The 27,006-nt window shown below is 41.9% G+C and overlaps 1 protein-coding gene across 1 annotated transcript in view; it reads right to left on the reverse strand.

Moving 5' to 3' along the window:
• The window catches only part of TMPRSS15 (transmembrane serine protease 15), a 615,681-nt gene that overhangs the window by 357,977 nt on the left and 230,698 nt on the right, over positions 1 to 27,006 (reverse strand). Inside the window, exons 8-10 of the mRNA XM_073617070.1 lie at positions 17,823 to 17,932; positions 12,130 to 12,273; positions 1,021 to 1,179 (exon numbers count right to left, since the gene is read on the reverse strand). Coding sequence (XP_073473171.1) covers positions 1,021 to 1,179; positions 12,130 to 12,273; positions 17,823 to 17,932 — 413 coding nt within the window. The remainder of the gene's footprint in view (positions 1 to 1,020; positions 1,180 to 12,129; positions 12,274 to 17,822; positions 17,933 to 27,006) is intronic.

The following is a 27,006-nucleotide window of genomic DNA, read 5'->3' on the forward strand; positions in this document are numbered from 1 at the left end:
TTTGGGTTATTGTCCTGTAACAAACATTTATCTATTCAAGTCAAAATTCCTGATCTGAAGATTCAGCATTACCTACATACTGTAGAAAGTATGGAAATGGGGATTAGTGTGACGGTCATGTAGCTAGCATTTTCAGAAGGACATAGCATCAATGGCAGCCTGTATGTTACTTTTAAACTGTTTGCTATGGGGGCACAGCTGTGGGCTTGGTCCCGAACCACCCTCATTGTTCCCTCCTCACATTATATAATTGAAAGCAGCAGGAGCCAATGGCTCCCGCTTCTGCCTCTGTGTCCTGTGAGGAGAGGAACAGAGAGCAGTGCCATTGCAGACGGGAACAGCACTGGACCGAGCTATGACTCAAGTAAGTATTTATGGCGCTGCGGTGGGCGATACAAACACTAGGACATGTTTTACCTTAATACAGGGAATACATTAAGGCTAAAAATGTCCAGCCCTTCAAAACACTTTAAGCTGATGTAGCAGGAAGACAATAGTACTCAGTGTATGAATTTACATTACATTAGGTGATCTGGATATACCTACTTTGCTTCCTAAACAAAATTTGCACCTAGTGCAATAGATTACCAACATGCAAATGTTTCACTGATATGCAGAAGCCACCAAACCAGTATCATTACATAGATGTTTGCTATTTTCGTGTTAAAAAAAATATGGCTCACCAAGTACAATCACCAATTACTGTGATGCATTAGTTGGATGTTATTTGGATTCTATCAAATTGTCTAGTTGAGATTTCTCAGCATAAAATGTAGTTTACTTGTTATCCCAGAAAATAAACCTTATCAATAATCCATTGCCCATGGGTGAATACAAGAGCATCAATTTGCACCACCCTGCTGCTTTCTGCTTTCACTACTTTTTTTAAAAAGAAGACTTTTTACTGGTGCTGCAGGCTGTGTTACACTGAGCATCCCCTAATTATCCAGGAACAACATGTTACATTTGAATCAGAAAGTCACATTGCAATCAGGTGGAAGCAAAAAAAGGAAAATTTACCAAATGCATTTCCAAGTGTATGGTCAACATCAGGGCCACTTATTGGATAACCACTTGTGCCATTGTATCTTAACCATTCTATCCAGTATGTATCCAAGCTTATATTTTGAATCCAGAAACAGAATCCATCTTCAAAAGTGCAATCTATCTTCTCTTCATCTTGGGGTAAAAAAAAGACAATAAAAAAACAATTTTAAAAAGGAAACTTTTAGGGTTGCAGCAACTTAACTCTATGTCTTTGAGTTCAGCAATGGCAGCCTACGACACCGGATGGAAGCCAATAATTGTTTCATAGGAATATTTTGCTGTAATGCTGAATGCCAAGAAACAGCTAACTGCACAGTTGAAATTCATATATACAACTATGTTATGTGCCAATGATTTATATTTCTGTCTATCCAGTGAGATTTATACAGCCTTGCCATACGGCTCGGTCGATATGTTGACCTGAATTTTCTTTGTACTTAGGCACTAGAACCAAGTCGATTCCCTGCTGTCAGCCTGTGATTTGGTGGTTGAAGGAGCAGCTGTAGCTGATATAGAACGCCTTTTCCTTATGTTATAAAGATGAGGAGCAGGGGAAGTGTTCTGTAGTCCAGCAAGGAAGAACTTAGGCTTTCTTTCCTTTAATTTTATCTGGTTATCCTGTCAGTAAATCTGTTGTTTTTCAACAGAACAAGCTCTCCTGCAAATGTATCAGTTTGAGTGTTGAGACAAACCATTTACCACTGACAGGAGTGCTTACAATGATCGGATTTTATTTATTTATGTAAAACATTTATTCCAAAAGAAAAAAAAACTGTAACTGCTTGTGTAACTGCAGTGCGAGCTAGCATTTGGCTTCACTTTTGTTACTGTATTTAAATCTGATTTGCAAAACCACTGCACAGAGGAGGTTTAATATGACATGTTTGTTATTTAGGAAAGAAAAACAAGACTTTACAATCACTTTAAGACTCGACAACCACTTTTTTTCAAAGATAAATGGAAGAGACTGGCGCCAAACACAATGTAATCATGAACACTGGGGGTCCTATAGGTGAAAAATTATACACGTGGGCATGATAAGATAAAACAGTACTTTGACTAAAGGCAGTCCATAAGTCCAATATATAAATATATGATGGTGGCAGCTGTCCTCAGAGATAAGTCAACTCTCTAGTATACAAGCAAGACAGACAAGGCAGGAAGCTCCACCTGAGTGTAGTAGTTAAAAACAAGCAGTTTAATAATAGGAGTAAGGACACTCACAAGAGGAAAATTAAAATAGGCTCATCTGGTGCAGGAGGGGGGGGCAGTAGAAGGAGCAGAAGCTCCAAGCCCGTAGCCTGTTCTATCCTAAGTGTGCTCTCTTTCTCTGTGTATTCTGGCCGCCTCCCCGTCTCCGGTGACGTCACATCCGCCCTGCGGTCCATGGTGGTTTCTTCAGCTTCTCTGTGATCACAGAATGCCCATCCAGCCTTTCTACAAAACCAGTGCCTCTGTGCACAGCGCGATGTCCATGGGATGTATTAGAGCGCCCCCCTTGCACCAGATGAGCCTATTTTAATTCTCCTCTTGTGAGTGTCCTTATTCCTATTATTAAACTGCTTCAGCCCCGGAAGATTTTACCCCCTTCCTGACCAGAGCCCTTTTTGCAATTCGACACTGTGTCAATTTAACTGACAATTGCGTGGTCATGTGACATGGCTCCCAAACAAAATTGATGTCCTTTTTTTCCCCACAAATAGAGCTTTCTTTTGGTGGTATTTGATCACCTCTGCTGTTTTTATTTTTTGCGCTATAAACAAAAAAAGAGCGACAATTTTGAAAAAAAACACAATATTTTTAATTTTTTGCTATAATAAATATCCCCCCCAAAATATAGAAAAAACATTTTTTTTTCCTCAGTTTAGGCCGATATGTATTCTTCTACATATTTTTGGTAAAAAAAACCCGCAATAAGCGTATATTGATTGGTTTACGCAAGTTATAGCGTCTACAAAATAGGGGATAGTTTTATGGCATTTTTATTTATTTTTATTTTTTTTACTAGTAATGGCGGCGATCTGTGTTTTTTATCAGGATTTCGATATTATGGCAGACACATCGGACACTTTTGACACATTTTTGGGACCATTGGCATTTATACAGCGATCAGTGCTATAAAAATGCACTGATTACTGTAAAAATGTCACTGGCAGGGAAGGGGTTAACACTAGGGGGCGATCAAGGGGTTAATTGTGTTCCCTAGTTGTGTTCTAACTGAAGGGGGAAGGGGACTGTGTAGGGGAAATGACAGATCGCTATACATACTCTGTATGAACAGACGATTTGTCTCTTCTCCCCTCAGAGAACTGGAAACTATGGGGGGTTATTTACGAAAGGCAAATCCACTTTGCACTACAAGTGCACTGCAAGTACACTTGGAAGTGCAGTCGCTGTAGATCCGAGGGGGACATGCAAGGAGAATAAAATACAGCATTTTAGCTTGCACATGATTGGATGATAAAATCAGCAGAGCTTCCCCTCATTTCAGATCTACCCCTCATATTTACAGTGACTGCACTTCCAAGTGTACTTGCAGTGCAAAGTGGATTTGCCTTTTGTAAATAACCCCCAATGTGTTTACACACACAGTTCCTGGTTCTCCGTGTGTCAGCAGCGATCGCGGGAGCCCGGCGGTGATCGTGACCGCCGGGCACTCGCATCGGCTCTGGGGGCGAGCAGCGGGTGCGTGCGCGCAGCCCTAGTGGCCACAGGGCGAAGTGACGTAACATTGTCGTTTTGCCCAGCCATGCCATTCTGCCGCAGTACAACTGCGGCGGCTGGTCGGCAAGTGGTTAACTACTACACTCAGGTGGCGCTTCCTGTCTGTCTTACTGTTATTCAAAGATGAGTGGGTAGGGTTTTGAACCCCAGTTAAGGTTTTAGTGCTACTTGGGATTTACCAGACTACTTTTCAGACTTACAAAGACAATATTTCTGTCTGTGTCTCTATTGCACATTTCCCTCACTTCCTATCTGGTGAAACTATTGTCAGCAAGAGAGAAAGTAATGGTAAATCTTTCTGATGGAGCTCTGGATAGCAGTAAAAACCTGACAGGAGTTCTAATCCTTCCCCACTTCAAAGCTGGAAAAAATAAGATTTTGGCTTGACATACACTAATTGTGAAAACTTATTTCTACTTGAGCAATACCACTCTCATCCAATGCCGTTGTCTTAAGATATAATCATTCTTTATTTATGTTTTTAAAAACAAGAACGGACCATTCCTCATTTTGCCCCCACTACTAAACTGCAGTTGATTTTATTATCCATTTCCATTGTTCTGATAGTAATCCACACCAGACTAAGATCAGCTTTAAACCGGGACCTCTTCAAAACCACACAACAGTAAATACAGATATATTTATAACAATACAATATCTAATAAAATGAAGGAAGGACTATTTACTTTTGGGAACAAAATTTCCTCTCTTCAGAATTGTGTTTATTTTAACCTTTCAGGGAAGCATGTATATTTCAACGGTAATGGCATTCCTCCGAATAAATCTGCAGTGCTGTATTTGTTTTAAAAGCACTTTAGGAGCCATAAAGAGGATAACTGATGGTATACCAATACCAACTTTAGTGCCCCACTATATAAAAAAGGTTGAAACTTGAATTTCTATTAACTCTACAATATAGTTTTATCACAGGGAATCATATAGCCGGGTAATATTGCCTCGGCAGAGTTGAGGCTTGAGCAATTTTAAATAAACATAAATAAAAAAAGAGAGAACTAAGGGCCATCACTCCAATTTAAGTGACTTTTGATAAATCTCAACTGTGGATATAAAGTTTTGCCATGTAAGCACTTAAAATGTTGCTGCTGCAGAGATGGATGTTGGATGGAAAATGCTGTTCTCAATTTGCAATGTATATGAATTGAATATGAAAGAGAATAATCAGCTTTTCACGGTCATAAAAATAGTGTTATGGCCGCAACATGCCAAAGAAATGGTTTCTGTTAATACTCACCCACTGCAAGCTTAAAGTGATCTTTAGAACGCTTAAAAATAGAGAGCTCAAAGGCTTAAAATATAGTGAATTCTAAGTTCCTGTCTGTTCTTTAAGTACCCCAGACATGACTATCAATACTGCAAGGTATTATACGAAGGGATAGTTACACCCCTGATTCTCCTGCTGGTGTGGCTCTGTGGATTAGCCTAAATCTACAGTCTGAGAGGTGGAGTGACTTGAGATGCTTTAAGCCTCCAACAGCATTATGTCATGAGCTAGTGCTAGGGGGTCCAAAGAGTTTCAGCACAAACCCTTGCAATGGATCCCCCACACACACACACACACACACTGCAAGGCTTAACTGCGTCTTTTTTTTTTTTTTAGGGCAGGGGTATCCAAACTTCTCACTATGAGGGCTATGTTGTATATTTTACAAAAAATCATGGGCAGAAAAAAAAAATCAGTTTAATACTGTAGATGAATAAGAAAAAATGTAAATTAATTATTACTTTTTTTTATTAAAGTGATTGTAAAGTCTCGTATTTTTTTTCTATTAAAATAACAAACATATTATACTTACCTGCTCTGTGTAATGGTTTTGCACAAATCAGCACAGATCCTCCTCTTCTTGGGTCCCTGGCTGGTGCTCCTGGCCCCTCCCTCCCATTGAGTGTCCCCACAGCAAGCAGCTTGCTATGGGGGCACCCGAGCTGAGCCGCTGCTCTGTGTGTCCATTCAGACACAAAGCCATGGCTCAGCTCCGCCCCTCTCTCCTGATTGGCTAACTTAGTTTGAGTGACAGCAGTGGGAGCCTATGGCGCCTCTGCTGAGTCTCAGTCAATAAGGAGGGAAAGTCTCGGACTATCGAGGCACTCGTGGGACATTGCTGGATCGCGAAGGGGCTCGAGTAATTGTGACAGACCTAGCCGGGACAGAGGCTTTTGGAGGGGACTGAATTCTAGCCTCTTGCCTACCGATTATGGGCTCTGGCATTTGGGGGAACGGTGCTCTTTGTGAGCTGTATGCCTGGGGACCCTTGAGGTGGCGTTACTTTAGATTCGGGTCCATATCCCTCCAAGAGACACAGACTCTGGGGACCCTGTATTTGCCATATTACAAATAGTGACTGATCCATACTGTTGGGACACATACTGTGAGGAAATGCTGATGTCAATTCCAGCCACCTGTCTCTGTCTGTGTCTGCTGTAATGTAAATTAGTCTAGTATGACTTGTCACAGCTTCTAAAGAGTCTTTTCATCCCATGTGCTAATTAACCCCTGCAATTGTATTGAGATGTATGATAATGTGTATTGTATAGTCGGTGAGCTAGGAGACATGAAGTCTGTCCTAAAGGTCATGTCTCTGAGTCACCTAGGCTGTCTAAAGGATTAGATAATTGCTCATGTTAATTAGGTGTCTGCTTACAGGTTGTATTTTCATCCTGCTGTATATATTTGTGTGAGATCTCAAAATAAAAGTTCAGTCCTGTTTGAACCTCAAGACAGAGTCTCGTCTCGTACTTGGGGGGAGAATTATACATATGGGTTTCTTGTTTGGCTGATCGGAGTGTTCGGTAGCTGCCTTTGTGTTCGGAAATGGAATATCCTAAACATTGTCTTGCATAGAATGCATTAAGACATAAAACCTTCTGCCTTTACAAAAAACTTTAAGTTTTACTTGGAGTTTTTTTTTGCAATTAGCATGATATAATTTGGTACTTCAGTAAAGCAAAGCAAGTAAATTCCAAATTAACTTGAGCCGCTGATAAAGGTCAAACAAAAATAAATGAACACTTTCTCATCAGAGTCCCCCCTTACATCAGAGTTCCCAACAGAATTTCCCCTTACATCAACGTCCACATCAGAACCCACCCCCCTCTCAGTGTCCCCATCGGAAATTCCCCTTACAGCAGTGTCTCTATCAGAGTCCCTCTTCCAGTACACCAGTGTGACCATCAGAGTCCCCTATTACATCAGAGTTCCCTTCAGAGTCCTTCTTTCATTGGTGTCCCCATCAAAGCCCCCCTCCCACCCTTACTTTAGTGTTCCTATCAGAGTCCTCCCCTGCTTCAGAGTACCTACAGTATCAAAGTCCCTCTTACATCAGTGTTTCTTATACCTCTGTAATTAGGCTAACAAAGGGTGGAGGAAGTTCTATCCTCTTGTGAATGCTGGGTCAAGCACATCATTGTTTGTTAGGAAGCAGACAGGAACCTGTGCTCTTGCCCTCCTGCACTAGAGACTGCACCAGGAGATGGGGGGGGGGAGAAATCTGAGATTGTGCACATAAGCTTTTGGGGGGAGGGAGCAGAAACTGTGTACCTCAGCTTCTTATATATATATATATATATATATACTTACCTTTTTCCTCCTCTTTCCAGCAAGAAAACACTCTCCTACACTCTCCAGTGCTTCTGGTATGTGGGTGGCCATCTTTCTGGTTCTACATGATATGGGATGATATCAGAGAATTGCAACTGGCCAGGCACCCTCAGGTCATTGGTCATACAGAGAGGAGGAAGTCTATGGCAGTAAGGAATATGGTAAGTATATCAACCTATTTATCATTCACTAGACTAAATGAGCAGTGAACTCTTGCAGGGGGGATCCGCTGCAAGGGTAAAAGCTTTTTCCAACAAGTTTAGCTTTATTTTTTGCCAGGGAAAATAAATAAATGGATACTTCAATAAATAAAGCCTGACTTTTAACAAGAAGCCAAGATAGCTAGTCTGAAGTTGTCTTGGACCTTCTGAAAGGAGCCAACTCACTTGAAAAACAATAATGCTTATAAGTAAAGAGAAAGCAAAAAGATGGCTGGATTCAGTTACAGAAAGTATGCTGTTACAAAGACTAAAGACCCAAATTAAAGGCAGATTATTCTGGAGAAAAACAATAAATTTCACCTTAAACAAAATTATCTTCCAATTTTCTCATGGGGGCTGCTTAGGTGAAATCTGCTTGTTCAAAAAAACAAGCATACAGCTTTTTTTTTCTAACAAAGCCATGTCATCACCATGTATATATTGTATATTCATTAAAGATAAGTAAGGTTGTGAAACACACATCCAAGGGTATTTAGTTATAGCCCTTCGAAGCAATGACACCAAAGCCGTGCAACTTGCAATAGACACGTTCGAATGAGAAAACTTGCTGGATTTACCATTAGACAAAGTAGACTTGCCTGCAGGCTCATAGGTGGTTGTAGCGAGGGGCTACTTTTCCAAGTGCAAGTTGCAAATCCAACTCATTGATTGAATACTGTTTTGCTCCTATTGTTTTGGAGAACCCTAGATCTACTACCTCTTCCAATTTGTCTCTTCTCTCTACTTTTTTTTTTTTTCTCCCTTCTCTAGCTCCTGATTTCTACCTCGGTATATTTTATTCTTAGTTTTAAATGGTATAAGAAAAAGTATTTTTACTAATGTCTATGTTGAATCAGTGCAAGGAGTTTGATAGGTCCTACTATATGACTTGTTCATATTGTTGTTTAGCACTTTAATCAATTGAAGCTATGTATTGTTATCTGATGAACTTTTTACACTCTCCTCTACTGTGAAAGCATGTTTTTTCTAAGCAGCTTGTATTTTCTAAGCAGGTTAACGAGTTTGTGATCTCACCTTCTATCAATACTGTTTTGTACTCATGTAATATTTACTTGTTTGAAAAATATAATTAAAGGCTATTTTTCTTTTCTGATAGAGTGGAGAGGGGATAAAACATCTGTGAGCTTTTTGCTTGCTGTCTGTGTCCCCATTAGGGCGATTCACCCTTGCTATTTGTCCTATTTACCATTATCATTGAAAGTGAAAAAAAATCCCAAATGTTGGGTTGTTACCAGAATAGTAATAAAGGGGAAATATTCCAATGGGGACACTAGTTCTGGTGACAACCAGAGATGACCTCAATTTGGAGGGATTTCCTCTCACTACCTGTTTTGGCTATGGGACAATGGAACATGAAGTGAAGGGAAATCTCCCCAATGGGACACAGATAACAAAAAACCTGACAGGGGTTATACCTCCCGCCTTATGTTATCCAAAATGAAAAAAAAAGTTTTGTTTTTAAAGTGGTTGTAAACCCTAACACATACCCAGTGAAGTGACTTGTCTTAGGTGATACACAGAGATCAAACAAATTAGTTGTACCTGTTTATCTGCAGCCTTTTCGTCTACATCTATTTAAAGTCCAGAATTTCTGAGCTTCAGTAGGCAGAGGGTGGGGATCTGATGTCATTCACTGCACAGCATAGAGCAGGGAGCTTAGGGTAATCTGAGACACGAGTAGAGGGAAAGGAGACACCCCTCTCTACACAATCGTATTGGGAAACATGCACAGTTAAGACTGTCAATCACCTGCAGTGTGTTGTGGGAGGGGGAGAAAGAGGGTTGGCGGGGGGCATGTCCCAGGATTGTCTGGTACTCTTATAAGTGACACATGCAGATAGCAGAGGAATGAGAGAGGTGACGTAAATCAAACTAGGTGCTTTGAATAGAGGCAAGTACACATTATAAGAGGATATGCTTTGTTCATTTTGTATTTTAGAGGATTACAACCACTTTAATTCTACTTTACTGTAAGTGGCATATTGTTTTCAGGGATCCTTTTAAGCTTAGGGACATGTAGAATTTTTCAACCTGAAAGCCATGTGCCGAAGACTACCACTCATGGTGCCAAATGTATCAGATCACCTAATTCCTATCACCTCAGTCGGACCCTGAATTTCACATAACCATGCACATCCACAGAATGCATGTCAAGGAAAACAAATGCAAGTACATTGTTTGCTTACTTTAATCTCTCATGTATGTCTGCCCCTTGATTGAAAGTCATTTAAAAACTATGGCATATTATTGTTATTCTTTGTACATAGATTCAAAAAATATTGCCTCTTTTCTACTGACAAGTACCACATTTGAAATCATAAAAACTAGCTTTGCCATCTTTCCAAACAGCACAAAACAAACCCTTGTTCTGCCAAATTCATTAGTGAGCTGCAGAAACTAAGCCAAAAATAAAACATGCTGAAATATTGAAAGGTGCTTTACTTTCTCTAGCTAAGCCATTCAGCGAGCACAGAAGGCAAGCTTATTTTAGAAATAGGAGTTGCAAATGCCAGAACAACAGGTCCTGATCTAAAGCTTGTTGAAAACTGGCTCTGGGGAACATTACCCTATAACAGTGTTCTTCTGCTTATTTATCAAAGCCAGCACATTTTGCCTGCCTAGAAACTAGGAGTAATAAGCACAAAGCCTAAATGCAAGCTTATAGAAATTTCAGCATTAGCACAACAAATGTTTAAAGGAATATCATGTTGCTGTTTTCAAAAAGATGAACGCAAGTTAACAAGTCAGATCCAATAAAGTCCAACCCTGGGCAGACAAAAATGATCCCCTGCAGTGGGGTTGGGCACACACAGCAAGGGTTAATACCAGTGATGGCAGGTGCACTCAGCCTCTCCACGGTGATGGCCACACTCAACCCTAAGACATGACGGTCCCCCCCACACTCGCCCCTCCGCGGTGACTCCCCCCCCCCACACTCACCCTTCCACGGTGACTACTCCCCCCCACACTCACCCTCCACAGTGATGCCCCCCACCCTCCATGGTGACGGTCGCCCCCCCCCGCACTCACGCCTCCATGGTGATGCCTTCCCCGCACTCACCCTCCACGGTGACAGTCCCCCTGCACTCACCCCTCCATGGCTTCCTCGGCTTCTCCTCCCAGCCAACCTGATCTGCCTCCTGTCCTGATTGGCCAGGAGGAGAAGCCAGAAGACAATAGCGAATATTAAGTGGGTGGGTTTGGGGTGCAGTGCTCTGCGCCCCGAGCCCAACCTTTTTTTAAGCCTTATAGCCTGAGGCTTGAAAAAAAAAAACCTCATAAAAAACATATCAGTCTGGTGCCCTGCAGGGGGGCCGAGCCCCTGCGCCCCCTATTTACTGAACACTTTTGGTTAATAGCTAGTTTTGTCACTGATAAGTGGCACTCATGGGCACTGATGGATGGCACTGATGGGCACTGATAGGCACTGGTAGGTGACACTGGTAGGTAGCACTGATAGGTGGCACTGATGACGATGATCACTGACTGGCTGCACTGATGGGCAGTGATAGGCAGCACTGGTGGGCATTAATAGGTGGGGCTGGTGGGCACTGGTAGGTGGCATTGGTGGGCACTGATAGGCAGCACTGATATGCACTGGTAGGTGGCACTGGTGGGCGCTGCTTAGCAGCAGTGGGTGTCCATGTGCGGGACTGATCTCCCTCTGACAGAAGCCGGTGATCATCTTTTTTTTGCTAAAAAAGCCAATTACAATCTTCTGTTTACATCCCGTGATCAGCTGTCATTGACAATGGCATTGGCAATAATTGCCATGACAGCTGATCACGTGGTAAGGGGCCAGGATCAGCCCCATACTCTGATCTGTGATCAGCCGAGTCTCGTGGACTCGCTGATCACAGAGCACGCCGCATGCGCCCCACAGGGGGTGCACAGGCAGCGCAAGCTCGGGAGGACGCACATGGACACCCTCCCGGCAATTTAGGCCCATGCTGTAGCTATCTTTGGGCTATAGCGTGGGCATGAGGAGGTTAACTTAACTGGTTATCATGCTGATCTTTTGGTTTCAATACTTTAAACAAGTATGCAGATAAGGATTAGGGTTTCTCTGCTTCCTGATTTGCATACCTCAGATCAAACAATATTGTAGCTAGCCAATTAGCATTTTCAAAAGAAGGTCAGCAATGACAGCCCTACACACAAAGTCAAACTGTAACTGCTGCATAACTTTAATGTCACATAGGCTAATACATTTTTTTTCCAAGAACCCTGCTTCCCAGTCTTACACAGCGATTAATGCCCTGATGAAGGGGACTTTAGCAAACCCCAAATATGTTGGCTATAGCTTACTGTATCACCCTACGAACTAATACAATTCGATTTCCAGGCTCTACATTAATCAGTAATGAGCTAATTTCATGGTTCTTCACTTCCTGTTCTAAAGACATTGCAGGAAGTGAGTGGAAATCTCCCAAGAATGAAGGGAAATCTCACCTTTGGCAGGTGTCACTTTAACAGATGACCGCATTTTTCACTCTATCGTATTAAAGAAAATATACTTACTGGATATACTGCTGTTAGTAAAAGTTGTGTAGATTGCTAAAAAGCCTGGCCGACCATCAGAAAGCGAATCACTATCAAATTCTACTGTTGCTTTTTCAGAAAAAATCCGAATTATCCCAGGATTTGTGGGGCTATCATGAAAAGCTAAAAATAAATGCAGAGCAAAAACTCATTATGTTACTGATAAAAAAAAATAGAGTATTCAGTGTTCAAAATGACATTAATGTTAATTTTGCACACAAAGGATAGTTATGATAGAAAAATGATTTAAATGTACTATAATTGCTTTAACCTGTTTACCATACAGACTCTGACAAAGTTTTTCATAAAAACCAATTACAGTGATATAAAATGGCATTCTCTTTGATATGCATTATAGGTCCTTCTAACTTGTTGCAGTGCACTAATTACTACACTTACACTCATAATTGTATTGCCTTGGTTGAATAAATGATAAAGAATATCAGATATTACATACTTTAATGTGTGATATGACTGCATTAGAATAGTTGAATAGCTTTGATATTATTATGAAAACAAAATTTACTGGGATATCTTTTATCAGCACATATCTATAGACTATATTCAATTTGGTATGAATTGTACATCGTTGTGCTTCATTAGGCTGTGTTGAATGAATCTAATTATGACATGATAAGTAAAATAAAAAGGATTGAGTGAAAGAGAGCAATGCTTAAAGTGGATGTAAACCTGAATATTTTTTTTTTTTAATGAAGACTTCTACCTGGTACAGTAGAGGATATCAAGTCACCTGTGCCCAGTCTTGCCACGAAGAGTTAATCCAGCTCTGAGCAATCCTCTTCGCTTTTTTTTAGTAAGATAAAATAACGACACATAGATAATTTTGTGTCGCCATATCCCCCACCGGTGTGACTGATATCTCATTTATTTATCTCATGAATGAGCAGAGAGCAGAGCGTATGTTACGATTCCATCTTCACATCCCCCCTCCTTTCTTCTCCAGCTCTCCCGAGATTGGCTGCTCAACACCTCAGCATGATTGGACATGCTGAAGTCATGTGGTGCCTTTCCTGAGTTTTGACTGGATGTTACTCATCATTGTGCATGATCAGTCTGACTGAAGAGTAGAAGAGTATAGAGGTGGACAGGGAGTCTTGTGACATCACAACTCCGCCCACCGAGCTCCGGCAAAAAGACCCACCCACCGATTCCAGTGTTTTGCGGGGCTCCTACTGCTAAAGGGGTTAACATTTGCAAGGTAGGGATACATTCAGGAGGCTATACTGGGTGAGTGGTGGGTTTACATCCACTTTAAGATACAGATGAGAAGAGGAGATGGGGCAACAGGACAGAAGAGGAGAAGGATGAAAGGAGAGAAGAGAAAAGGTGGGTGGGATGAGAGGAAAGAAGATGGTGGGATAGAAGAGGAGTGGGATACAAAAAGACAGGAGAGGAGAGAAGATGATGGGATGGAAAAGGAGGAGGAAGAGGCAAAAACAACAGGAGAGGAGATAAAATGATGGGAGAGAAGAGGAAGGGGAGGAAAAAGGAGAAGAAATGAAAGGTCAAGAGAGCAAAAGGGAGTTAAGGGACAGGTGAGTAGAACTGAGAAGATAAGGGGAAAGAGGCAGGAAAAGGGGAACAGGACATGAGAGGGGTTGAAATCCAGAGAAATGTGGGAGCATATGTGCAGCAGTCCTCACACTAACACTGTTCTTCACTCACCAGGCACATTTTACCTACAATCAGCTAGAAAGTGGCACACTCACAGTCTAAATTCTCTCTTACTTTCTGATTGGACACTCCAGTACCAGCCATTGGTGATCCCAGCAAGTGGTGGATACAATATTCCTATATCAGCTTTGCACTCCTCATCTAAATATATGGCAGTCATGACCTCTTTACAGACCTTATCACAGGCAACAGGGAATACCCAGAAAACCCCCTATTATCATCAACACAGTGGAACTTCTGTGAGAGATAAATGAAAGGGGCCACCACATGGCCTCGTTGAAAGGCAGAATTTACAGGACAACAACTGTCCTTGGGGGTTTTAAACAGCCCTTATGCCGTGTACACACGGTCAGAATTTCCGACAACAAATGTTCAATGTGAGCTTGTTGTGGGAAAATCCGACCATGTGTATGCTCCATCGGTAATTTGCTGTTGGAATTTTCGACAACAAATGTTTGAGAGCTGGTTCTCAAATTTTTCGACAACAAAACTTGTTGTCAGAAATTCTGATCATGTGTACACAATTCCAACGCACAAAATTCCACGCATGCTCGGAATCAAGCAGAAGAGCCGCACTGGCTATTGAACTTCATTTTTCTCGGCTCGTTGTACGTCTTGTACGTCACCACGTTCTTGACGTTCGGAATTTCCGACAACTTTGTGTGACCGTGTGTATGCAAGACAAGTTTGAGCCAACATCCGTCGGAAAAAAATCCACGGTTTTGTTGTCAGAATGTCCGATCATGTGTATGCGGCATTAGAATCTGTACTGAATGATCTAGCCCTTCTTTGTCACCAGCTCAGGACTTCAGACATTGGGTCTGACACAGCAACCTGAATCCATAGAAGGCCTGCAGAGATCCATCATGGCTGTATTTCAGAAGTTAGCTCCTGAACTTACATTTGGAGGTACTTGACAGACAAGTCAATATCAGCAGAATGCTTTCAAAACAACAAAGACCTTGTTTATTCTTCAGCAATAGCGAAGGGAGGGGTGGAGCTTACCCAGTACAGTGAGTAATTAGACACTCTCAGATGAAAGAGGCGTCCGCCGGACCGAGTCCGGCGGACAATTCGACCATGTGTGGGCTTCATTGGACCTGCAGAGGACTTTTTCGGTCGAAAATCTGACGGACTTTAGATTTGGAACATGCTTCAAATCTTCAAATCTTTCCGTCGGACTTGAGTCCAGTCGAAAAATCTGCTAGTCCGACGGACAAAAACCGACGCTAGGGCAGCTATTGGCTACTGGCTATCAACTTCCTTATTTTAGTCCGGTCCTACGTCATTATGTATGAATCCATCGGACTTTGGTGTGATCGTATGCAGGCAAGTCTAGCCGTTAAAAGTCAGTCGAAAGCCAGTTGTAACTCCGTTGAAAGTCCTTCGGAAAGACCGTCGGACCTTTGTTGTCGAAAAGTCTGACCGTGTGTATGCGGCATAACACTAAATCTACTCTCTGCCACATGCTAAGCCTAATCTATCTAGCCCTGTGAAGAAAAAATCACTAAACTTACCTGTTCTGCAGCTGCTCCGGTCCGGTCTCAATCAGCGGCTGCTGTGTGCAGGAGAGGACCGACAACGGCTGGGAAATGCTTGGGAAGTGACAGCACCCATAGACTTACTATGGGGCTTCTGTTGTTGGCAGCCTCTCTCACACACTGAAGCCACCACTAACAGCTCAGCGTGAAATTGGACAGGAACAGCTACAGAACAGATAAGTATAGCAATTTTCTTTATAGGGATAGATAGATTAGGCTTATGCTGGCCATACACTATACGAAAAATCGGCCGAACCCATTTTTGAAAATGGAAATTTGGCCGTGAGAGCAAACGATAGTGCCATCATGTAATGACCGATAAATCGTTCAGTGGACATAAATTAATTTAATTTTTTTTTTTTTTTTTTTTACATATACCTAGTGCAAATAGTTTGGACGGGAAACACTTTAACCTTTCAATTTATCGCTCGTTCGGCATAAAATTTTCCAAACTTGTCCTTAGTTTTTTCGGCTTAAAAACGTTTCTAGATGATTTTTCGTATAGTGTATGGCCAGCATTAGAATGTGGTGGAGAGTAGGTTTAGAGATAGTCAGGTTTTGACTAAACTTCCACTTTAAGTAGTACAATTTTTAAGAAAGTTCAGGGGCACAATGCAAGTAAATAACAAATGATTTTTGGAAATGAAAATCATTGCATGTAAGCCTTTAAACCTCTTCATGACCGCCCCACGCAGGTATACTGCAGCAGGGCAGCCACTCAGCGCCAAATCGCATACTAGGTATGTGATCTGCCAAATCTGGGTCTGGGGAGCTCATGCTTTGATTAGACAAAGTGGGAGCCAATCAGTGGGTCCGGCAGACGCGATTTTCACCGGGACCCGCAGATCGTTCTGGAGACAGGCAGAACGGCAGTCTGTCTATGTAAACAAGGCAGATCGCCGTTTTGTGACAAGGGAAGGCAGTGATCTTGTGTTTCTGCTAGGCAGAAACACAGATCTCTGCCGTCCCACCCTACAACCACCCCCCACACCATTGGAAAGCACTCCCAGGGCACACGGTTAACCCTTTGATCACCCCTGATGTTTACCCCTTCCCTGCCAATGTCAGTACAGTGACGGTACATATTTTTTAGCAGTGATTGCTGTATTAGTGTTACTGGTCCCCAAAAAGTGTCAGTTAGGTGTCCCGTTTCCGCAATATCGCAGTCCCGCTATAAGTTGCTGATCGTCGCCATTACTAGTAATAAAAAAATATCTCACAGTTTGTAGACACTATAACTTTGGCGCAAACCAGTCAATATACGCTTATTGGGATTTTTTTTACCAAAAATATGTAGAAGAATACTTATTGGCCTAAATTGATGAACGAAAGAAGCAAGAAATTGTTTCCCTTTTTTTGGGATATGTTTTATAGCAGAAAGTAAAAAAAAAAAAAATATGTATTTTTTTTTCAAAATTGTCGGGTTTTTTTGTTTATATCGCAAAAAATAAAAACCGCAGAGGGGATCAAATACCACCAAAAGAAAGCTCTATTTGTGCAAAAAAAGGAGAACTATTTTATTTGGGTACAGGGTTGCACGCCCGCACAATTGTCAGTTAAAGTAACGCAGTGCCATATCGCAAAGAATGGCCTGGTCATGAATGGGAGTAAACCTTTTCGAAGATGAAGTGGTTAAACAGGTTATTATTGTGGTGCTTTTACCTGCAATTTTTTAAGGTGGTGACAGGGTCGCTAAGTTTTTTTTTTAATACCTCTTCTCTGTGTGTGTAACATCAACGATGGAATAGTAATTCTGTTGAAAAAAAATGCTCATACCTATAATGATTCCTATGTATCTCATTCTGTTGTCCCATTCTAAATATCAGCTATGGGAATTGAATGTCAAGATCCTTAAGATTTGTGTGTGCATTTTTGGATATGTGCAGATGATACTGAATTTACATGGCTGCAACATTTACAAGTTCAGATGACATACTGTGGCAGAGCTGCTCCTTCTTATTATTATAATCTTTTACAATGATGTTGCTGCTGCTGCAAAACACTGTGTTAACACAAAATACATAAGGAGCAAGCACAGGGATTTTCATGCCTACAATCTCTCAGTAGGATCAGGAGTTCTTTTACTCAGAAAACAATATGTGTCAGCAGTTCCACAATACAAAAGCATACTTATTAATAATTTCCTGCATCTTCCTACACTTTGGGGTTAGCAAAGGCATCAATTCAGCCAACTTTATCATAACTGTATTTTGTGTCAGAATTGTTCACCGTAGCTGTATGTATCTGCTTCTTGCCTGACTCATAGTATAATGTTAAACAATTTTAGATAAAAGACATACTGTAACACCAAGGTGGAGTCTTCCATTTATGTAGCAGATGTCTATATAAGAAACTATGATAGTAAATCTTTTTATCCAAACGTGTAGCTTATGCATGACATTTTGCTAAAAAATATACCTGAACATTGAAGCCTACCTCTCAGGGTTTTGTTTGGTCCAATGCCTTCGTAAAACAGTAACACATCTACGAAATTTTGAATATCAAAAGTCAAAAATTTCAATTTGATGTTCAAACCGTTCTTAACACTGTAAAAGAAAACAACTAGTATGAAAATAAAAAAATAACAAGAACTTTAACCACTTCAAGACCAAGCCTATTTCTGACACTTGTTGTTTACAAGTTAAAAAATCAATATTTTTTGCTAGAAAATTACTTAGAACCCCCAAACATTATATATATATATATATATATATATATATATATATATATATATATATTTATATATATATATATTTAGCAAAGACCCTAGAGAATAAAATGGCGGTTGTTGCAATATTTTAGAGCAGAGACCCTAGAGAATAAAATGGCAGTCGTTGCTAAATTTTATGCCACATGGTACTTGCGCAGCAGTCTTTCAAAATTTTGGGGAAAAATACACTTCACTGAATTAAAAAAAAAAACGAAACAGTAAAGTTAGCCCATTTTTTTGGTATAATATAAAAAAGATGATATTGCGCCAAGTAAATAGATACCTACCATGTTATGCTTTAAAATTGTATGCACTCGTGGAATGGTGACAAACTACAGTAAAGGGAATTGTAATGGTTTTTTTGTTTTTTTAAATAACAAACATGTTATACTTACCTGCTCTGTGCAAGGGTTTTGCACAGAGAAGCCCCGATCCTCCTTTTTTTGGGGTCCCCCGGCAGTGCTCCTGGCACCTTCTCTTCATTGGGTGCCCCCATGGAGAGCTGCTTTCCATAGGGGCACCCATGTCGGCGCGCTCCCGAGTCCTGCTGCTGCCATTGACACTGTCACTGTCTGCAGGATTCAGCCTCAACCCTGGCTCCTGTGTCACTGGAGTTGATTGACAGCAGCGGAAGCCAAAGGCTCTTGCTGCTATCAATCTATCCAACGAGGACCCAAGACAGCGGCTGGAGCTTCTGGGCTCATGCTCGTCGCTGGAACGATCTGGTTCAGGTAAGAAAAAGGGGGGCTCTGGGGGGCATCTGCAGCACAGAAGGTTTTTCACCTTTTCACCATTAAAGTGAAAGAACGTGTGACTTTACATGTCCTTTAAAAATCTCCATAGGCGATGCTTTAAAAACTTTTAACGGTTACCTGTTTAGAGTTATAGAAGAGGTCTTTTGTTAGAATAATTGCTTTCAATCTAACAATTGTTGCAATACCTCACATGTGTGATTTGAACACTGTTTACGTTTGTGGGCGCGACCTATGTATACGTTTTCTATGCACACAAGGACAGGGGTGCTTTAAAATTGTATTTTTTTCCCTATTTATTTTATTTATTTATTTTTAGCTTTACACTGTCCCTTTAAAAATAAAAATAAAAATTCTGATTACTTTTATTACTGTCACAAGGAATGTACACATTCCTTGTGACAGTAATAGGCAGTGACAGGTACTCTTTTGGAGGGATCTAGTGTCAAAGTATTCAAAACGCTAAAATTAGCATTTTTAAATACTTTGTATTTTTTAACAATTTTTAAATGGTACCGGGGTGATGCCTCCTAGTTGCAGACATCACCGCGGTATAACCACTTCCTCTAAATGATGTACATGTACGTGATTTGGTGGCAAGTGGTTAAAGACCTTTAAGGGAATGTATAGATTTTTCATTGTAATGTTTTTAAGATTTTTTTCTATGAAAGGTTTAGAGTCCTAAAAGTGCATGGGGCAGTCATAATTTGCTATTTACATATACGTTCTGCTTCCTGCTTTGCTGAACTACACAATGTTTGCTTAAAGTAGAAGTCCAGGCAAAACCTAACTAATGCTAAACCTGCTCTGTGCCACATTCTAAATCTAATCTATATAACTTTGTAAAGCAAAAATCACTGTACTTACATATCCTGCAGCCGATCCGGTCTGGTCCCAGCATCAGCTGTCAGCGGCGGCTTCACTGTGTAGGCGGGTGCAGGAGAGGCATCCGACAATGGAAGCCCCATAGAAAGTCTATAGGTGATATCACTTCCCATTCATTTCACAGCCGTTGTCGGTCCTCTCCTGCACACAGCATTCGCCGCTGGAAACCGGCTCAGATCGGGTGCAGAATAGATAAGTACAGCAAGTTTTGCTTTACAGGGTTAGATAGATTAGGCTCAAAATGTGGCACAGGGCAGGTTTAGCGTTAGTTAGGCTTTCCCTGGACTTCTCCTTTAATGGTTTTAAAAGATGACAGTTTTGTACCTTCATGCATTCTTTGCATTAAGGTTAAAAACCTTCTGTGTGCAGCTTCCTCCCAGCCCCTAATACACATGATAAGATTATCGGACGAATGATCATCTGTTGCTTTTACATGAATTTTCGTGATCGTCCTTCGAAAGCTGTGTACTAAAGATCAGATTATCCTACGATTTCTTCAAAAGTGTACGGGCCTTAATCTGAGCTTCCTCTTGATGCAGTGATGTGCATGAGAGCATCGTCATTTTGGGGACCCACCCTCCTCATTGGCTGAGACAACATTGGGAACCATTGGCTCCGCTGCTGTCAATCACAGCGAGACAGCCAATGAGAAGAGATAGGGGTGATGGGGCTGAGCCACAGCTCCCTGTCTGGAAGGACACGCAGAGCTGCGGCTTGAGAGCATGCCTGCTTGGGTGCCCCCATTGTAAGCTGCTTGTTCTGGGGGCGTTTGACAGAAGGGAGGGGTCAGGAGCACCGGCAGGGGACCCGGAGAAGAGGAGGATCGGGGCTGCTCTGTGCAGAATCATTGCACAGAAGTACCCTGAAAAATTGACTTTTAGTTTTTTTTTCTTTCTTTTTTTTTTTTTTTTTTTTTTTAGAAATAGCAGTGCACATATTGGTATTTGGGTATACCTGGGCACTCTTGTACATACAGACTTATAGTTGTATATCTGCAGTCTGAGATCTAAGACCCTGCTGTTTCTGGCTGCTAGTCTTTGGAGATTTGGAGTAGGATTTGGTGCTGATTACAGTTCTGCTCAATGTTCTTCCATGCTGGAGGCTCTACCATAAAAAGCAGAGACATGTCTCTACCAAGATGGCATTCTCCACACAAACACACAAGGCATGGTAAGTCATTAATGGGGAAAAGATCAGCTGGAGGGAGACTGCAATCAATATAAATGACTAGTTTTTTTCCCTCTTTCTGATTTTTTTGGGCACAGCTTTCAGAATGCAGTTCTTGAATTGCTGCTTCTGACAGTGCATGTTAGTTGACACACTGTTTAAAGGGACACTCCCCATCGGGCTCATAGCGGTTGTTAAGCAAAGGTTGGAGATTCCTTCAGCTCCACTTTGTGACAAGTCGTACTCCCAAGAGCCAGGAGGAGCTTTCATACACTCTGTGCAAATCTGAGGTCTCGGCTGGGCAAATGCACATTACTGTTATGTGGGTTCTCCTGCAGAGTCATGAAAACATGATTCATGTTAATGTGTGGAGTGGGCAGAGGTTGCTATCTTTAATGTACATTGTCCCTTCTATTTCTGTAAGTGAATGATAGCACTGTAATTATTTTAATGTAAAAAAACATTCCTCCTAATCGATACACAGCTGTCACATGACCCAGCTCTTTTCCAGCCTGTCTGCAGGGAAACATAAGCAGAAGGAGTCTCTAGTCCTCTGCTGCTGGTCACACAGCCTTTGGAAAACAGAGTAATAATTAATTATTAATATCAATAAATGGTTTTAAATTGGCATACAAATATATTTTTAAAATCAAATGTTTATTACTTTGTGAAAATAACATGGTGTGGGTGTAATTCTGCCAGTCACAGCTGTATCACGCCCCTCCAGCCTGTGTCTTAGAATAAAAGGGAGCCTGTGTGTTAGAATAAAAGGCCTTTTTTGTAAATAAAAATGGATGTGAAAAGCCCTTAAACACAAGCTAGTGAGTGGAACTATGTCCTTAAAGCTCTACATTTAATGCTAAATCCTCAAAATTGTTACATCAGACCCCCGAACCCAGAGATTAATTCCTGGAGTTCTCCTGCCGGTACTTGTTCGCTTGCAGCCTTTCCTAGTCTGTGTTTCTCCCTTCTCTGCTGTGTCCCTCTGCTATCTCTTACTTCCAATCCACAAGTTTTTTTTCCTCTCTACCATATGGTGCTACTGTATTATTAATAGGGATGGGTGAACGCTTCTGCCCGAGCATAATTTCGGGCCGAACTTTCGTTGTTTGAACATTCGACCATTTGTTCAGCCCCCCGAACTGACCACAATGCATTGCGGTGCTGAACAGTGCATTGCAAGCCCTAATTGGCTGAAGCAGTGAAAGTTTCAGCCAATCAGGGCACAGAGGACTGTCAGAGTCATGATTGGACACTGTTATCATGACTTTATCCAATCGTGGCTCATTCCCGCCCCACAGTATAAAAGTATTCTTTCAATGGCAGCCATTTTCAGTGTTATTTCGGCGTGGAGAGAGATAGAACAGGGCTCTGTTCAGTGCTATTAGTTAGATTTGCTATACTGTGCTATTTTGCTTTAATTGTCAGTGTAAAATGTTAGTTTAGTGTAAGTCTTAGGGACAGCTCAGATAGTTTCAGTGTAGTGTAGTGAGATTGTGTCAGTAATCTTGACCTTTGTGTACTATATATCTATAGTAGGGACAGTTCAGATATCGTAAGTGTAGTGACGGTTGAACACCGTCTGTTTAATTGCAGTACTGCCAGTTTAACGCCATTTATTCTATGTGCGTTACTGCCAGTTTAACGCCATTTACTTCTGTGTGCGTAACTGCCAGTTTAACGCCATATAGTTCTGTGAGCGTTACTGCCAGTCTAACGGCATATAGTTTTGTGTGCGTTACTGCCAGTTTAACACCATACAGTTTTGGTGCGTTACTGCCAGTTTAACGCCATATAGTTCTGTGCGCGTTACTGCCAGTTTAACGCCATATAGTTTTGTGTGCGTTACTGCCAGTTTAATGCCATATAGTTCTGTGTGCGCTACTGTAAGTTTAATGCCATATAGTTCTGTGCATCACTGTATGTTTGGCGCATTATATTGCAGTATATTATAGTGTATCCGTGGAGTGTGTCTGTGTAGTGTGAGCACTCAAATTAAAGTGCACCAAACACCACTTTACATTGATTAAAGTGCATCTACTGTACGTACAGATTTCAATTTCTTCTTTACATTTGCTTATAAGCACAGCCCCCTCCCTCCCAATAATGTCTGGGAGGACAACAAGGAGAGGCAGATTTTCCCTTGGCACTGTAAGGGGGCCAGCAACAAATGTGTCCACAGGCAAAAGTGGATGTGGTGGTCAGTCCTCAGGCAGGGCATCATTTCCTCTGTTTAGTGAGTTTGTCTCCAGTAGTAATGATGATGACGGAGGAGATGGAGATGATAATGATGATGAGGTCACTGATGTGACTTGGGTGCCAGATAGAGCAGAGGAGGAAACTGAAGGTAAGGCGGCACAACCCTAAGGAGGCCGACATCATTGAAAAAGTAGAGAGCAGCCACCCTATTCCATCACATTCTGCAGCTGTTATCTCCTGGCCCACTCCCCAGCTGTCTGGGCCTTTTTCAGAACATCTGAAGCAGATTGCACTGTTGCTATCTGCAAACTGTGTCTCAGGCACATCAAACGTGGCAAAAAAAACAACCATTTGGGTACCACACGCTTAACAAGGCATTTAACGTCCAACCACTCAGCCCATTGGCAAGAGCACCTAAAAGCCACACAAAAGGGGCACAAATCTGTCCCTCCTCCTCCTTACCTACTTCAGTCTGCCCCTGCTATACCGAGTCATTACCTCTCAGCAGCCTCCATTGAAAGGGATGATTGTATAGCACAGAGTGTCCCAGTTCCTAGCAGCACATCTGCCAGCAGCACACCAGCAGCTGTACACTGAGCCGGCAAATTTCTCTGCCCCATCTGCTGAAGCAGAAAGAAAATACAGTCCCTGCCACCCACATGCCCAGCGTCTAAATGCGAGCTTGTCAAAGCTGTTGGCTCTCCAACTTCTGCCTTTCAGCCTGGTGGATTCTCCCCCCTTCCGTGAATTCACACAATGTGCTGTACCACAATGGCAGGTTTCCAGTCGCTACTACTTTTCACGTAAGCCCGTTCCATCTCTCTATCATCACGTGGAAGGGAATGTTCTGGCATGGTTGGGCAAGGCAGTCAGCCATAAAATCCACCTTACTGCTGACACGTGGTCCAGCAAGCATGGGCATGGACAATATATTTAATTTACAGCACACTGGGTAACACTGCTTGCAACTCGAAAGGATGCAGGACAGGGCTCAATGCTGCACCTTGTTGTGCCCCCATGTCTCCATACAGCTGGTGGTGATGATGCCAGACTTGTGAGCTCTACCCCCTCCTCCTCTGCCACCTCCATGCCCTCCTCTGCAGAATTGTCCTATGAACATCAGGTACCCCCTAAGCGTTCAAAGGGCTATTCCCAGAGTCAGGCTAAAAGGTGCCATGCAGTGCTTCAGCTGGTGTGTTTAGGGGACAGAAACCACACCGGAGCAGAGATTCTTGCAGCTTGCAGGGAAAGGCCAAGAGGTGGTTCACACCACGCTAGCTGGAGCCAGGAATGGTGGTGTGCGATAATGGCTCAAACCTCCTGTCCACCCTTATGCAGCGTACACACGGTTGGACTTTTCGACCGGACTTGTCCGACGGACGCCGACGGACCAAATCCGGCGGACAATCCGATCATGTGTGGGCTTCATCGGACCTTCAGCTGACTTTTCCAGTCGCAAATCTGACGGACTTTAGATTTGGAACATGCTTCAAATCTTTACGTCGTAACTCCGCCGGACCCAGAAATCCGCTCATCTGTATGCTATTCTGACGGCCAAAAAATGACGCTAGGGCAACTATTGGCTACTGGCTATCAACTTCCTTATTTTAGTCTGGTGTACAGTACGTTATCACGTACGAATCCATCGGACTTTGGTGCGATCGTGTGTAGGCAAGTCCGTTCATTAAAAAGTCCGTCGGAAGTCCGCTGGAAAGTCTGTTGGACAGGTTCAGTCGAAAAGTCTGCCCGTGTATACGCGGCCTTAGACAGGGAAAGTTGACACATGTGCCATGGCCTCAATTTGGTGGTGCAGCGTTTCCTAAATACGTACTCAGGGTTGCAAGATGTGCTAAAGCTGGCTAGAGGAGTCTGTAGCCATTTCAGGCGGTCATACACAGCCAGTGCTTGGTTGGCTGAAAATCAGCGGGAAATCCACCTGCCCGTAAACCACCTGATTTGTGACATGCCCACCAGGTGGAACTCGACTTTGTCCCACTTTAGGCCCACTTTATCCAGACACCATCATTCCTATGTCACAGAAAACACAGGAGAAGAATATAAAAAACGCATTGCCAGTTTTGATAGAGACATTGATGCAATGTATGCCAAACTACTCCCTTTTAAAGATCTGCCCATCTTTAAAGAACATGAGGAAAAAATTAAAATCCGTTTGATTCAAAAATCTGAAGAAAAACTGGTAATAAGGGACAAAAAACTTTGGAGAGACAAAAGAGCTTTCCAGGAGGGAACAGCTTATAAATGGCATCAAACCAATTTAACTCAACGCCCATATAGGGGCAATCTAAATAGAATCTCAAGAAACTCTGAATCTAACTCCTCCTTAAATTCTTCTGTCTCATCCTCTTCCCGTTACAGGCACAAAAATCGCAAACCACAAAAGAACAAAAGACCAACATCTGGAGATGATTCTGTGTGCAACAAGAAGAGAATCACAGACACTGCTTCCACTCAACCTACTCTTAATCTTTCTTCTACTGGTAAAGGTAACACACGTGATGGTAATCAGCTTTCCTCAGTAGGATCTATTGATGTGGGTTTCACTACATCCACACTTAAGGGTGATATCTCTCTATCTTCCATCACCACCACTTTACTCCAATCAGATCAAGATTTTTTAGTCCACTAAATGGAGGTGAACCCTCCACATCTCCTAAATCCTCACTAATCCCGCCTCTGTCTTCACTTAACACCCAAAATATTGTCAACCTCTCTGATCACTCACTCACGCAAGCTGAAAGGGACTTGCTGCATAAAGGTCTCAGTTTGTGTCCAGATGCTGGTCTAGACACCTTTGCAGTAATAAAAGACCTACATCTTTTTGCTCAAAAACTCTACTATAAGAGCCTTTTCTCTAAGGAAAAAGAAAAAAAAATCTCTCTCAAATGGAGACTAAGAGATCAGACAAAGCATTAGACGATCTCCTAGCACTCCTTGAGGAACAGGATCCTAGTGATTTAATCGATTCAACAGACATTGAAAGCCTCTTAGAGGAGCATATTACAAAAGAAGCCCTAATGCGACCAGACAGACAGGAGAAATTTAAGAAAAAGGTCGGACAAATTTCCGTCTTTTTCGAGCAACCCCAATTTAGCGGCATTTATAGCATCTACTACATCAGAGATTAAAAAAATAAAATCAGAAACATCCTGAAATAACCTTACCAAAGATGAACAGTTAGCTTTAGAATCCCTCAAGAGAGAACATTCCCTCACAATAAAGCAATTGGATAAAGGTGGAAACATCGTTATCATGACAAATGAGCAGTATAAAGCCATGTGTGTCAAGGTCGTTACAAATTTATCATGGTATAAGCCCATCTCAAAAGGCACCATAGATAAATTCAATGGTGCCTTTTATGATCTGGTAGATGAAGCGTTTTGTAATGAGGCTATCAACAAAGATGTATGGGAATATATTAGAACACCATACCCTTGTATCCCCACTCTATATTGTCTTCCCAAAATACATAAAGATAAAAAAACTCCTCCAGGCAGCCCCATCATTTCCGGAAACGGTTCTATAACGGAAAATTTAGGTAAATTTGTAGACAGCCATCTTAGACCCTATGTTGCTGGTTTATTTTCATATATCAAACATACCATCCATCTACTGCAAAATTTAGAAGGTTTGCATATACCACCTCATTTGCTTCTGGTTGCCATAGATGTAGAGGCACTATATAGCTCCATCCCTCACAATTCAGGCCTCTTAGTTATCAAACATTTTCTATCACAATCTCATAAGGACGATCGGAAGCTAAATTCCTTTTTACTGGAAGCGTTGGACTTCATTCTAACGCACAACACTTTTTCTTTCGATGGATCCCACTACCTCCAGGTGCAGGGGGTTGCAATGGGGACTTGTTGTGCCCCATCATATGCCAACC

Source organism: Aquarana catesbeiana, linkage group LG02 (genome assembly GCF_042186555.1).
Source record: "Aquarana catesbeiana isolate 2022-GZ linkage group LG02, ASM4218655v1, whole genome shotgun sequence".
NCBI classification, from domain to species: Eukaryota; Metazoa; Chordata; class Amphibia; order Anura; family Ranidae; genus Aquarana; species Aquarana catesbeiana.